At 40.6% G+C, this 15,841-nt stretch overlaps 1 protein-coding gene across 2 annotated transcripts in view; it reads left to right on the forward strand.

Annotated features, from left to right (window-relative positions):
• The window catches only part of Mtrf1 (mitochondrial translation release factor 1), a 40,707-nt gene extending 30,799 nt beyond the window's left edge, over positions 1–9,908 (forward strand). The window contains exons 9-10 of one of the 2 annotated variants that reach the window (XM_008854693.3): positions 2,344–2,442; positions 9,622–9,908. In XM_008854693.3, coding sequence (XP_008852915.1) covers positions 2,344–2,442; positions 9,622–9,735 — 213 coding nt within the window. In that variant the 3' untranslated portion in view covers positions 9,736–9,908. The remainder of the gene's footprint in view (positions 1–2,343; positions 2,443–9,621) is intronic. The other variant, XM_017794759.2, reaches the window with a different exon arrangement.
• The last annotated feature ends 5,933 nt before the right edge of the window (positions 9,909–15,841 follow it).

Consider the following 15,841-nt stretch of genomic DNA (forward strand, 5'->3'; position numbering starts at 1 on the left):
GTAAGTCAAATTTGGAAGACTTGCTGGCTTTTTAAGAGAATGAATTGTATGAAATGTGAATTATTCTCTTCATCTAGGTACAGCCTGATCTTTTCACAGTTGTGTCTTTCTAGCTTTGCCCACATTCCAATTTGTAGAAGTGAAAGTACAGATGATATATTAGGACTCATTTGAGTGGCCAGAGATCTCCATGCCTCTCAACTGCCATGGCCATCTGTGTTCTGCATTACTAGCAATTTCTACTACTTAGAAGTGTTTTCTTTTGGTTTTTAAAAAATATTTATTTTAGCCAGGTGTGGTTGGTGGCACACACCTTTAATCCCAGCACTCTGGAGGCAGAGGCAGGGGGATCTCTGTGAGTTCAAGGCTAGCCTGGTCTACATAGTGAGTTCCAGGACAGCTGGGCTACAGAGAGACCCTATCTCAAAAAGACAAAAAAAAATATTTTTATTATTTAAGTAATTATGTGTCTGAGCAAATGTCACATGTGTAGGTGCCTTTGGAGGTCAGAAGAGAATGTTGGATCGTTGGATCCTTGGGAGCTGGAGTTACAGACTTTTATGACATGGGTGTGTGAGTTCAATTTAGGTCCTCTAGAAAAGCAGCAAGCACTTTTAAATGCTGATCCATCTCTCTAGCCCTAAAATTTTTTTGTTGGTGTTTATTTGTTTCTCAATCATATAGTGGCTTGTGCAGTACCCAGTGTTCAACCCTGGTTCCACTTATCACCCAGGGAGTTTTGTAGATGCCTCCCTCACCCACTTCCCTAGAATTCTGATCTAATTGATAAGACATACACACCCCCACTGGGGTCCTGGCTACTAATATGGTACTTTCCAAACCTAGTCTGTCAGCTAGGATGGCCTACAGATGTTTTCAGAACACATAATCCATAATTCAGTATGTCTTTGATTGTGTTTAGAAATTGCAACTTTTCCAAAATTCTCCTGATCAGTTTAGTTTCATATTGTGATCAGTTTAGTTTCATATTGTTTGCCTTAGTTTTTAAGAAAATGAGTCAGTATTTGGGAAGCTGAGGCAGGAGGATTCCCAGTTCCAGGTCAGCTTTGCTATATAATAAAACCCTGTTTGAGAAAAGAGCAAGAAAGTAGGCCAGGGGTTGGGGGGGAGGGGAAGAAGGCTATAGAAATGTCTTTTTTAGTCTTAGAAAGTGCAGCAAACTGGGCCTGGTGGTGCATGCCTTTAATCCCAGTCCTTGGGAGACAGAGACACACTGATCTCTGTGAGTTCAAGGCCAGCCTGATCGTCGACATAGCTAGCTCCCAGTCAGGCAGGGACGGCTACATAGTGAAACTCTCTCTCTCTCTCTCTCTCTCTCTCTCTCTCTCTCTCTCTCTCTCTCTCACACACACACACACACACACACAATGAAAGCAACTGAGAAAGTGCTGTGGATATTGTGTGTTGGGGACATAAACATCAAGCATTAAAATAACCATAGCATAGGTGAACTGTGATATCACAGTTTCAGTGAGTAGGAAAACATATTTCAATTACTGGGCAGAGATGGTACAAGAATGTCAGGGAAGGGCATCCATGACATGATGAATTAACAGCACAAAATGATGTGATAGAAAAAGTGGCATTATGAAAGCTAGCATGATTCTCAGAAGGAATTCTGGGAAGGTTGTCCATGTTCAGAAGTGCCTTGAATGCTGAGCTCAATTGTGTCCACTTAGTAGACAAGAAGGACCAAAGGGGAAAGCGTTATCAGAAAACCGTGCCTTAGGAAGATGAAGCAAGGCAACACAGTGTAAGCAGGAAACAGAATGTTAATCTGTAGAGTTTTGCCGCAATATATGTGAAACTGTGGGCACTTAGAGAATGGACTGAATTGAGGGTACTCTCTCCCTGAGAGTCTGCATCAAGCCTAGCATAGCACACTCTCTTGAAATGTTAAATTGCTGAGTATCAAGTTTCCTACCTGGATAAAAAGGAATGTGCCAGGCATGGTGCCTTGCACATCCCAGTACTCAGGAGGCTGAGGCAGGAGGACTACTGTGAATTTAAGGCTATCCTAGCATACAAAGTAGCACTCTATATTGAAAAGGAAGGGAGGGAGAGGGAGGGAGGGAGGGACAGAGGGAGGGACGGAGATATGGTGGTATCATTTATAGAAACCAGAAGGAAGAACTGATTGGGGTAACTGATTGGCTTTAAATATTAAGTTCTGCCTGTTCTTGTATTGGTCACTATGTATATAAGGATTTTCTTTGTTCAGTAAATGTTTAAGCCATTAAGATAGGAAAGTCATTTACAAAGGTTTTATTATTCTCTAATTTTTTATTATAAAATTACAAATTTCTTGTTGTTGTGGCACAGGTGGGAACAAGAGCCCAATCAGAGAGAATTCGGACATATAATTTCACACAGGATAGAGTCACTGACCACAGGATAGCATATGAAGTTCGTGACATTAAGGTAATATTACTGACTATGCTTCATGTACCTTTATTAGAAAATATAATCAGGGGCTGGAGAGATGACTCAGCAGTTAAGACTGAGTCCTGTTCTTTCAGAGGACCAGAATTTGATTCCCAGCAACCATATCAGGAGGCTCATAACTGCCATAATGCCAGCTCCAGGGGTATCTTACACCCTTTTCTGGCCTCCATTGGTACCTGGACTTACATGCATATACCCACATATAGACATACACACACACACACACACACACACACACACACACACACACACACACAAATGATTAAAAGTAAAAATAAATATTTTTTTAAAGTATAATCACATTCTAGAGAGTTATATCTGAAATACTACCAAGTAATTTAAAATCATTAAGCCAGCTCTCCTTTTAAATTCCAAATTCTGGGCCAGTGAGATGGCTCAGTGCTGTGAAACCTGATGACCTGAGTTGGAGCTCCAGGCCCCACATGATGGAAGGCAAGAACTAAATCATGAAAGTTGTCCTCTGACCACCATACATGTGCGGCACGTGTGGCACATGTGTGTCCAAATACATACACAAACAGACATTGAATAAATTTACCATTTCTGAGGCTGAAGAGATGGCTCAGCAGTTAAGAGCACTGGCTGCTCTTGCAGAGGACCTGGTTTCAGTTCCCAGCACCACGTGGCAGCTGACAACCATCTGTAACTCCAGTTCCAGGGGATCAAATGCCCTCTTCTGACCTCTGTGGACATTCCATGCAAGTGGTAGGCTTTCATACTTTCTCATACACATAACATTTTTTGTAATTTAAAAAAAAAGAGGTCAAGTTTCAGTTAGACATGAGGAATAATAAGCATTAGTGATCTAATACACAGAATGGTGACTCTAACAAATGATACATTATGTATCAAGATTGTCAAAAGTGTACCTTTTAAGTCTTTTAACCACAAAAACAATGATAAATTTGTGAACTGATATGTTAGTCTGATTTATTTCCATTATAAATGTATTGAAACATCATTGTACTCCATATATACATTTATTAATTAAAAATAAAATTTAAAGTGTGATACACATGTATGAAAATGTCATAATGAAACTCACTGTATATGCTAACTAGAGAGGGAAAGACTAACTCTATCTTGAAACAAATTAAATTTTTTAATGTTTTATTATTTTTATTTTTATGTGTATGAGTGTATTGCATGCATGTATGTAAATGCACCTATGTTATGCACTTACATACATGGATCCCCATGGAACTGGAGTTACAGTTGGTTGGATCCCCCTGGACCTGGAGTTACAGATGGTTGTTAGCTGCCATATCGGTGCTGAGAATTGAACCCTGGTCCTCTGTAAGAGTAGTCAGTGGTCTTAACCACTGACCCATCTTTCCAGACCCTTTAAATTTTTTTAAAAATCTGGCCAGGCATGGTGGCCAGCACCTGGGAGGCTGAGGCAGGAGACTAACCACAAGTTTGAATGCAGCCTGATCTCTATAGTGACTTCTAAGTGAACTAAGGCTTCATAGCAAGGCTTTGTCACAGAAAGCAAATAGCACCTCTCTGCTGCCTCCACATGTACAGGAAAGAAAGACAGCAAGGAGAGGTGCGAGAGTGACTTAGGAATGATGACAGGTGAGGGGGAAAGGATCTGAGCTTCAGGGCAGCAGGTGTTGGACAGAATAAAGGAGTGGACAGAAGAAAGTAAACATCTAGGGACATATTGCCCTGCTTTCTTCCCATCTTCCTACTCCATCCACATAGTTTCTGATGAAACAGCTGTGCCTGGGTATGATCATAACCCTGGATAATACTTGATTTGTTTGGCTTAGGCAGCTCAACAAGCCCCAGCCAATGAGTGTGCCTGACCAAGATTTTTATTTTTTATTTATTCATTATTTTATGTGTATGAGTGTATTGCCTGAGTGTATGTAAGTGCACCCATGTCGTACAATGCCCAGGGAAGTTAGAGGAGGATGTCAGATCCCCTAGAACTGGCATTATGGATGGTTGTTAGTCACCATGTAGGTGCTGGGAACTGAACCTAGGTCCCCTGCAAGAGCAGCCAGTGCTCTTATCTGTTGAGCCATCTCTCCAGCCCTCACGAGGATTTTTTAAACTGGAACTAAAGAGAGTTATGCTTTCTCTTGGTGGCTAAACCTGAAATAGAATGCTTAGAAGAGGTCAGAAGGCACATTTCCAGACTCAGAGAGAAAATGATCCTCAGTAAAAGAAGAATGACGCTGATAAGCCAAGAAAAACAAAAAATGAGAATTTATTTATTCCTGAATCCCAGTCTCATTCCCAGAGAAGCAGCAAGCCTGGATTTCCCCATGTTTAGGTTCTGGGAGACTACTTCATCTTCTTAGTGCTCTTTCCTGGTGACTTTCTCTTTTGCCTTCCGTCTCCCAAGTAGCTGAGATTATAGACATATGTCACCATGCTCAGCTTATTTTTGTCGAGTTATTTTTTTTTATCTAGTGCAGACTAACATGTAATTTATAGTTTCACATTTTTACTCTTTCTTTTCTTTTATTAAGACTAGGTTTCCCTGTAACCTCAGCTGTTTTGTTTTTTGTTTGAGGAGTCAGGGTCTCATTATGTAGCCCTGGCTAACCTGGAACTCACTAAGTAGGCCAGGCTGGCCTTGATAATCAGTCTTACTCCTTGCTCTGTATTCCAGTTACTTTTTTGTTTGTTTTTTGAGATAGGATCTCACATAATATCCCTGGCTGGCCTGGAACTCACAGAGATCCACTTGCCTCTGCCTACCAAGTGCTGGGATCAGAAGCATGCACCTCCATCCCCTTGCCCTGAGCTTTAAATGTACTCCGTTTCTCTGCTTCTCTTCACATTCATTCATTTGGTTGAATGCCCTTCTCTACCAGGGGAAATACTGAAATACTCTTTTAAAGATCTAGTTAAAATGTTTTCTTGTTCTCTTCGTTTCTTCCTTCCTTTCTCTTCTGACACCTTCCTGTTGAATTAACAACTCCTTTTAGCCCTCACCCGTTTTGTTTGTTTGTTTGTTTGTTTGTTTGGTTGGTTTGTTGTTTGTTTGTTTTTTTTTTTTTTTTTGGTCTTTTTGAGGCAGGGTCTCCCTGTAGCCCCAGCTGTCCTAGAACTCACTATGTAGACCAGACTGGCCTTGAACTCACAGAGATCCACCTGCCTCTGTGTTTTTTTAAATTTATTCTTATTTTTTGTGTAGGAGGAGTGTTTTGCCTGCCTAGATGCCAGAAGAGGATGTAGGAGCCCCCAGAACTGGAGTTTCAGATATTGTTGACTGCCATGTGGGTGCTGGGAACCTAACCTAGGTCCTCTGCAAGTGTAGACAGTGCTCTTAACCACTGAGCCATCCCTCCAGCCCCCACCTTCTTTGTTTTTCAACTAGTGCATTATTTAGAGATGCTGAATTACTTGTCTAGCTCTTGCACTAAATTGTTAGCTTCTGAGAGTTAGGAACTAGAAATCTTTTTTTATTTTTTGATCTTTTTTTGAGACAGGGTCTCTCTGTAGCCCCAGCTGTCCTGGAACTCTCTATGTAGATCAGCCTGGCCTTGAACTCACAGAGATCCGCCTGCCTCTGCCTCCCGAGTGCTGGGATTAAAGGCATGCACCACCACGCCCATCTTAGAAATCATTTTTTATCCTATAAACAATAGCACTCTGGTTGTTCCAAATGAACTCTAAATGTATTGTGATTATCAGTAAAAATGGTCTATCTTTTACATCAGTTCCAAAAATGAAATCCCCTTGGCAATACCATAATAATTAGAGCTCTGGGTACATTAATATTTATAGGCAATTACATAGTATTCTGAAAGTAGTATGAATCTTAATTTTAAGATTACATTGTAAACCAGGCATGGCACATTCCTTTAATCCCAGGGCTAGAGAGGCAGAGGCAGGTGTTATCTCCATGAGATCAAGGGCAGCCTGGTCTACAGAGGGAATTTCAGGCCAGCTGGGGCTTCAGAGAGACCCTGTCTTAAAAAACAAAAAACAAACATATGAAAACCCCAAAATATTAAGACACCCTTTCCCTTAGAGTTTAACTCAAGAGAAAAATGTGTATACTTCCCTAACATTCAACTTCAAGGCTACTTAAGACTAAATATAAGCATATCACAATTTTCAGTGTTCTGCGTTCCAGATGCCAACTGTAACATATGCTCACTAAGCCAAAGTCTAAATTTTGAGTATTTCTAAAATAGGAGAATGTGTAAGTTCACTGATTCCCCACATCTAGTATATAAAACTTCAAATACACAGGAAAGCTACTTGAAGTCATCATTTTAGTCAGTTTGCAGAGAGGAACTGTAGAGAAGATGACAGGGAAAGCCAAACAAAACAGTTTTCATTATTTGGGGGAAAATAAGAGAATTGTTTTCTCTCAGCTTTACTTTTGAAATTGTCCAGGCATATACATAAAATGTTTGAAGACTAGTTCAATGAATACTGCACCCCTAGATCTATCTCTTGAACAACTGTCAACATTTTGCTGTATTTGTCTTCTATTTATCTCCTAACTTCCCCTTCTCTCTATGTACCTATTTGACTTTTGAACCTGTTAAACTTGTGCTGAGTGAAGTGGCACATGCCCTTAATTCTAGTACTTGGGAAGCAGAGGCACACAGATCTCCATGAGTTGAAGCCCAGCCTGGCCTACATAGTGAGTTCCAGAACAGCCAGGACTACATAATGAGACCCTGACTCCTAAAACAAAAAAACAACCAAAAAGCAAGCTGTTCAGAAGTTCAAGGTCATCCTTAGCTACATAAGGAGTTTGAGGCCAGCCTGGGCTAAAGACCTGTCAAGAAAGAAAGAGAGAAAGAAACGGATTGGGGGAGGGGGATAAGAAGGAAAGAAAGAAAAGAAAATACAAGTTGTAAAATTGTAAACTTAACCTCTAAAAATTACAACAAAAATATTTTTCAGTTCCATGAGACTTCTAGCTTGTGTGTGTGCAGGTGCATGTTAAGGCCAGGGCTCACCTTCAAGTGTCATTCCTCAGATGTCATTTAAAACCTTGTTTGTTGAGACAGAGTCTCTCCCTGGCTCAGAACTCACAAATTAATGCTGCTGACCAGTGAACCACAGGGATTTGCCTTTCTCTGCTTCCTCAACACTAGGAATACAAGCACATGTCAACATGACTAGATTTTTTTTTTTTTTTTTTTGAGACAGGTCCTCCCTGTAGCCCCAGGTGGCCTGGAACTCACTATGTGGACCAGCCTGGCCACAGTCTCACAGAGATCCACCTGCCTCTCCCTCCTGAGCACTGAGATTAAAGGCACGCACCACTATGCCCTGCCTCTGGATTTTTGTGTGTGCACATGTGTACATGTATGTATGCATGTCTGTGGAGGCCAGAGGTCAATGTGAGGTATCTTCTGCTCTCATTTTCTACCTTATTTTTTGAGACAGGATCTCTTCACCTCACCAGTTGACTAAACTGCCTGGCCAGTGAGTTTTGGGGATCTGCTTGTCTCTACCCACACCCCCAGAGCTCGGGTTACAGAACATATACCACTGTGCCTTTTCTTTTTGCCTTTTTGAGACAGGGTCTCCCTGTAGCCCCAGCCAGCTTTGAACTCACTATATAGACCAGGCTGGCCTTGAACTTATAGAGATCCACCTGCCTCTGCCTCCCAAGTGCTGGGATTAAAGGTCTGTGCCACCATGCCCAGCCTTTTTTTTTTTTTAATGTGGCTGCCAAGGGGCCAAACTTAGATCCTCATGTTTGCATGGCTATCTCCCTAGCTCCTATATTTCCAATTTTAGGAAAAGTTGGTACTTGTGGCATGGTGTAGCTCAGTGGCAGAGTTCTTTCTTAGCATGTTCAAGGTCCTGGGCTGAATTCCTAGCAAGAACTTATCATAAACCACTTGTGAATTAAATAATCTCAATTTGGAAGGTTGACATAAGAGCTGGGAGGTAGGGGATATACCTCCCGAAGTGGCTCAGTGGTTAAGAATACTTGATGCCAAGTATTGCTTTCCAGCATCCAAATAAGGCAACCCACAACCTCCTGCAATTCAAGTTACAAGTGATTCAATGTCCTCTTCTTGCCTTTCGGGCACCAGGCATGCACATGGTGCATATACATACATGCAGACACTCACATATACACATAGACATATTTTAAAAATTAACTAATGTTTATGAAAGGGCGAGAAAGGGGGACACTTTCTTTGAGCCTCATACAGAGGATTTGGCAGGGAGCAGCCCACACTAATATGGTCACAAACACTTGCAGAACTGAGGCATTTCAGTCATTTTTGCCATTATGAAATAATGTGCTAAGAGCAAAAAGGATTGATTTTTCAGGATATTGGTTGGCACACTATCTTTTAGAGGAAATGTTTGGGTTTAGTGAAGTCTTTCTGTTAAAAAAAAAAAACTTTTAGTCTTCTAAAATATGGCTTTCTATTCTGATAGTGCGCCAACCAAGAATGGGAACATAAAAACTAAGCAAAAGGTTTTCAAAGACAGGCAGTTGGTCTCTTTGTTCTGTTGTCACCAGAGACATCAGAAAGATCCAGATCTCAGAAGACTGATTTCAAAATAAAATGCTAATTTAATCCATTTAAGAAAGTAGAATTCTGTTTGCTCCTTTAGATTAACTTTTTACCTCAAAACAACTAAACAAACCCACTAAAATCTATGGGCTCTCCATGTTAGCAACAATGTCACCATATTGCAGAACATCAATAAGTCTTTGCTGCTACTGAATGACTCTAAGGAAATATGCACTTAATTCTTAGCTCTTTCCTCTTTATTTTTATTAGACAGCTTTCCATTAATGTAACAAATATCTAAGAAAATTGGCTTAAAAGAGAGACTTTTTTGTCTCACAGTTTTAGAGGTTTCAGTTCATGACTATCTGACCCCATTTGGGGGGTGAGGAGACCTGTGACACAGTACATCATGACAAAAACAGGTAGCAGAGAAAGCCATTTGCTTCATGGCCTGGAAGTAAAAAAAAGAGGTATTGGCATCTTTCTCATTCAGGGGCACACCCCACAGGGACCGAAACCTTCCATTAGGACCCACCTCATCCATATTTCTACCACTTAACAATAGCACCAAGCTGAGAGGCCCAGCATTTTACCACATAGGCCTTTGGAGGATCCTCTAGGTACAAACTATATCATGAGGTTTCATGATACCTCTCTTTTGTATCAGGAATTTCTATGTGGCGAGAAGTGTCTGGATCAGCTAATTCAGAGACTGCTTCAATCAGCAGATGAAGAGGCCATTGCTGAATTTCTGGATGAAAACTTCAAATCAGTAAAATAAATGCTCCTTTATTATTATGTAAACAGAATGGACTTTTATCAAGAAACAGGTGTGGAAATTTATGAATATTTATAAAGTACAGCTGTAAGTACAGAGTATTTGTAGAAATATTTTTTAATGAATAAAAGTCATATTTCTTTACTTACAGGCTTATTTTATCTTTCAATAAATAACCGAGCTTTCCAAGTAGAAAATAAGTTTGTGATATCAGAAAGAGAAAGAAAACACTGAGCATTGATTAAGAGTTTAGGGTATGAGTCACTCAATAATTACATCTCTTCCATACAGATTAAAGGTCTACAGAATGAATTCTATGATGTATAAACTACAGGTCAATAGTTTTTAAAATATTTTATTATTTTTACTTCTTTTATGTGTCTGAGTGTATTTTTTAAAATATTTTATTATTTTTACTTCTTTTATGTGTCTGAGTGTATTGCCTGCATGTATGTAAGTGCACCCATGTCATATAATGCCTATGGAGGTCAGAAGAGGGTATCAGATCCCCTGGAACTACAGTTATAGATGGTTGTTAGCTGCCATGTGGGTGCTGGGAATCAAACCCAGATCCTCTGCAAGAGCAGTCGGTCATTTCTTGTTCTTTGGTTTAACTTAATAAGCACTGCCGGATGTGCTATGACTATTTCATTGAGTTTGATGTGGTGATACATAACACTCAATCCTTGCCTCATGTGGCACCTACCTCTCAGCAACTGGAAAAGCAGGACTGGAGGATCACAAGCTGGTCTGGTCACAAAGACCCTGTCTCAAAAGCAAAACAACATGATGTGTTTATCAGTTGTTCTGAGGCTGGAGAGATGGCTCAGTGGATAAGAGCACTGGCTGAGGACTTGAAGACCCAGGTTCGAATCCCAGTAGCCACATGGCGGCTAATAATGGTCTGTAACTCCAGTTCTAGGAGATTAGATGCCCTTTTCTGTCCTCCATGGGCAATGCATGACACAGGTACACTTACACATATGTGGGCAAAACAGTCATACATATAAATTTTTTTAATTTAAAAAAAAGGCTCAGGCTCACAACCAAAAAGACAGTAGTTTTTCTGAATGAGTTTCTTGAAATTAGACAGGGTATTATTTTACACATTTCTCAGAGAGAAATTTGCATCAAGATAGACCATCAAAAATCAAGTTTTTAAGACAAATGAAGTTATTTGGGGGAAAGATGAGAAAGTTTTTATTTCAAAAAATTCAAGCATACAGGAAAGGGTTTTCTTTAAGATTTATTTTAAATTATGTGTATGTTTGCATGTAAGTTCAGGTACCCTTAGAGACCAGAAGAGTGTTGGATATCCTGGAGCTGCGTATGGGTGCCAGAAAATGAACTCTAGTCCTCTGCAAGAACAGCGCGTGCTCCTGACTGCCCAGCCATCTCTCCAGCTCCCAGATAATTTTAAAAATAATTTGGGGGACTGAAGAGATGGCTCAGCAGTTAAAAGCTCTGACTGAGCCATTTTTCCAGCCCCCCAATATATCTTTTAAAGCTGTTTGGTTTGGGTTCTCTTTCCCCTCTCTGACTCTACTGAGTCCCCATATATCCCCCCTCTAATCTGTCTTTAAAATGCCCAAATTACTTCTGCACAAAAGCAAATGGAGCTCTTTTCCCTGATGTCAGTAGTTACTTTTCACCTCTTTAACATCCAGTTGTATTCAATAACATCCAGTTCATTCAATAACAGTAACTGTGCATAGCATATTCTTCTTAATAATTAGTATGTCTATGGAGTAACACTGGCATTATATAAGCATTCCTTCCTTACTGTGATAAGCATCTTCTGAGAGGACTCCATTGCTGGTATTCTTGTGTAAACCCTCCCCTTCGAGGGTAAACTAGGCTTGATAACTTCCAAGTGTACTACAACCGAAGGGATGGGATTGTTAAAAAGATTTGTGTCAGGACTTCCTCTGCTGTTACCATCTTAATTTGAGCAGCAGCCTACCTGCAGGAGGCTCTTAAGATCAGGACCATGGACATGCCCTCCTAGAAGGACCAGGTTGAGGAAGGTCATTAGACCTCACCTGAGAGTCCAGCCACTCCCTCTCTCTTGCACTCCCTTGAAACTGTTATACCATTCTGCCCAGATGGTCACCAGTGCCTGAGTATGTAGGAGGTGGAAGATTAACTGAAGCAGGGGGTTCCTGCTATACAGCTTTTGGGGGTGAGACTTTGTGGTAGTGCAGCTATTTGGGGTCACCCATGCCTCTATAAATAAAACTAATAAGCTCATTGATTCACTAAGCTAGATCTGGGTGGGATGCTTCTTTGGTCTGATGTTGGTGCTCGATCTACAGTGAACAGAACTTTGTTCACTTCTCTCCAAGAAAAATTGATTCTCATTTGTTTTGGTGGAAGTCAGATGAACATTGTAAGTGACCCTAATGGAATGGCCTAAACAGTACTATGGAAAATCTAATTCCCCTGGTCAGATAGCCTCAGAGAACAGAAGCCTGACAACCTCTGCTCACTGCGAGGTTGGAAGTCAATCATTCAGCTGTAGTCATGCTTTATGGCATGAGTTGCCCCAAACTGGGGCCCAGGCTGATGGTTTGTAACAACCTCAGAGGAGGCCTTGATCTGGAGGCAACCTACTAAAGCTGCCCCAGCTTACCTAAACTCTGAAACTGAATTGATGCTCATTTTAAGCAGCTAATCACTGGTGTCATTTATTATGCCACGATAGTCAGCTTATTTTTCCAGTGACCTTTCATCCATTCTAATGAATTTAGCATACTTGTATCAGTTATTACAATGGGAATGATAAAATGCAGATGTCCTCATTCCTTACTTGTCAGCATTGTTCTTAAAAAGGATTCTTTATTTCTTGAGTGGAGAGGGAAATCTAATCCCATTTGAAATGATGTCATCACTGTTCCCTCCTTCCAAATAATTGATGTCTCTGGAGAATTTGATTTAATGCAAGAGAATACTGAATGTAGTGGAGTTAAAGTGTAAAGTCAGAAACACAGAAAGTAGATATTGTTTGAAGGAAAGTGAAGAAAGCTTTATTTGTATGTCAACTTTGAGACCATATATCATTTAAAACTTTTTTTCCATTTAGAAAACACTAAACACATTGAACCCCCAAAAATTATTCATGTAAAAATGTTTTTCACTGAGAGAAGTTGTAAGAGGGAAAGAGAAAAGAGTATTGATGTGTTACCTTCCATTCATGTAATAATCAGTCTATCATTCTCTGCATGCCAACGAGAAAAGTCTACAAGAGGGAGAGGGGAAAGCACAATTCATTTAATCAGCCAATGTAAAGGACCTCTCTAAATGTGTCCAGGTACAGAGCTCAACCACACTGTATTCTTCCCTCCCCCAGATCTGGTTTTTCCTTAAAACACACAATTTATCTGGGTACAAAACGAGTCACAACTGTTAAACTGTGGAGCTATGAGCCTAGGAAAATCTGTATATCTCTCTCACCTTTATATACATACTGTGAACTGAAGTTCCCGGACAAAGACACACTTGTGATGAAGACTCTGCAGACTGATTAACTGATTAGAACTTAATGATTCTAATCTACCTATTTAGAACTCTTCTGTAGAGGTTTAGATGCTGCAGATGAAGAGTCAAAACTATCTTGGACTGCCTTTAGTTCCTTGAATAGCCATTTACTACCTCCTCTGCATCTAACCCAGGACAGCTGTGGCTACAGAGAGACCTTGTCTCAAAAAGACCAAAAAAAAAAAAAAAAAAGAGAAAAAAATCTTGGCTTCCAAGTTAACATTTCTTTTTTTTTTTTTTTTCTTTTGGTCTTTTTGAGACAGGGTCTCCCAGTAGCCCCAGCTGGCCTGGAACTCACTATGTAGACCAGGCTGGCCTCGAACTCACAAAGATCCACCTGCCTCTGCCTCCCAAGTGCTGGGATTAAAGGCATGCCCCACCATGCCTGGCTAAGATTCTTCTTAAAACATTTGGAAGGATGAAGAGATGGTTCAGTAGTTATGAGCACTGGCTACTCTTGTACAGGACCTGAGTTCAGTTCCCAACACCCACATGGAGGCTAACAACCATCCCTAATTCCAGTTCCAGGGAAACTGACACCCTCTTCGGGCCTCCAAGGGCATTGTACAATACAGGTACAGTTACATACATGCAGGCAAGACACTCATACACAGAAAATAAAAATAATCTGGAAAGCTAGTGTATTGCTTCACATGTACAATACCTTTAGTCTATCAACTAATAAGCTTTACTTCTAAAATATCTTTGGGGACCAGTGAGTTGGCTCAGCAGGTAAAGGTACTTGCTGCCAAGCCTGATAACCTAAGTTCAATGACAAAGCCCACTTGGTGGAAGAAGAGGCTTGATTCCTGCAAGGTGTCCTCTGGCTTCCACGTGTGCCATGGCACAAGTGCATGCCTGAACACACACACACACACTCTAAATAAATCAATATATTTGGCTTAAAAAAATATATTTTATAATGAATCAGGTGACTTAGGATTAACTAACTACTACTGACAGTGAAAAATTAAAAGGAATTATTTTATAAAGTTTCTCCCATTCATGTTGCAGCAGTAAGTAAGCACTCACCTTGGGATTGGGGTAGTATAGCTTCTAGAATGATGGTAATGTTCTAGGTTTCATTTAGTGATAATTTGTCACTTTTACAATTGCATTTTGGCTCCTTTTCTATGTGTCTGGCTAAATCTACACGTCAAACTTTTTTGGTAATTTTTTTTTTTTTTTTTTTTTTTTTTTTTTAAGACAGGATCTCTCTCTGTCACCCTGGCTGGCTTGGAACTCATTATATAAACCAGGCTGACTTCAAATTTGCAGGTATCCACCTGCCTTCCATCCCAAGGGAGGGGATTACAGGTGTGAGCCATGATGCCCACCTGAATACAATTACAATTTTTAAAAGTCCATGATGGGTGCAAAACAAGTTAGTGGCTACTAAATATTTGCAATAGCAGGCACGCCTGCAGGTAGCTCATTCACCAGCCACCTTCCAACTGAGGGCAAGTAGGCTCATTGAAACTCTCATGGCAGTTACTAACTGAAGGCAATGTAAAATCATTTTGAATATAAAAGTAGCTGTCTAAAAATCAGAGTAAAAACAATAGTAATAGCCAGGCATGGTGGTGCATGCCTTTAATCCCAGCAATCGGGAGGCAGAGGCAGGTGGATCTCTGTGAGTTCAAGGCCAGCCTGGTCTACATAGTGAGTTCCAGGACAGCTGGGGCTACAGGGAGACCCTGTCTCAAAAAGACCAAAAAGAAAAAAAGAAAAAAAAAAAACCAATAGTGATGAGCCCAGGCTGTAGGGCTGCCAGTGCTTGATGGTGTGCCAGACTGAGTTGGATAGAAGGGTACGGAGTGACTGATGAAGTGTGAGGAGGGAATAGTGGTGAATCACTTGCAAATGGTGTGGAAGCCTTTTTGTTATTATTATTTTTTTTGGTCTTTTTGTGACAGGGTCTCTCTGTAGTCCCAGCTGGAACTCACTATGTAGACCAGGCTGACCTTGATCAGAGATCCACCTGCCTCTGCCTGCGGAGTGCTGGGATTAAAAGCCTGTGCCAACATGCCAGGCTAAAGCCTTTTTATAAAGTATGAATCATTTTCCATAAAGGCCAAACAAGGAAAATGCACTGTAATAGTCATTGGAATAAAAATTAGGACAAATGGGTTCCAGAAAGCTGAGTCTTCTGATATTTGGACCCTAATCTTCCAGAAAGAGGAGGCCTTAGAAAGCCAACCAGGAGCACAATTCTGAGTGGAAGATGAGAGGGGCTGCCCCAGAAAGGAAGATATTGGGTTTTTCAGGAGAAGTAAAGTCAACCAGAATGGAAATGGCACATCACTGAGACACTCAACCTCCTCAGAAGGGCCTGGAGCAGATCCTGTTGTTGAAAGCGTTCATGAAGAGAGAAGTTGAAGATTCTGGAAGAAATAAAACCATGTTTTGGCAATTTTTTGTTTGTTTTTTTATGACTGCTTTAAATAGCTAGGCAAAACCAGCTCTTTCCTCATCAAGAATAATTAGGATTCCATTGTAATTATGTCAGTTACAAGAAAACCTGGACACATACATACACACACACACACACACACACACACACACACACACA

The sequence above is a fragment of the Nannospalax galili genome, unplaced genomic scaffold (assembly GCF_000622305.1).
Source record: "Nannospalax galili isolate Female #2095 unplaced genomic scaffold, S.galili_v1.0 scaffold386, whole genome shotgun sequence".
In the NCBI taxonomy this organism is placed as follows: domain Eukaryota; kingdom Metazoa; phylum Chordata; class Mammalia; order Rodentia; family Spalacidae; genus Nannospalax; species Nannospalax galili.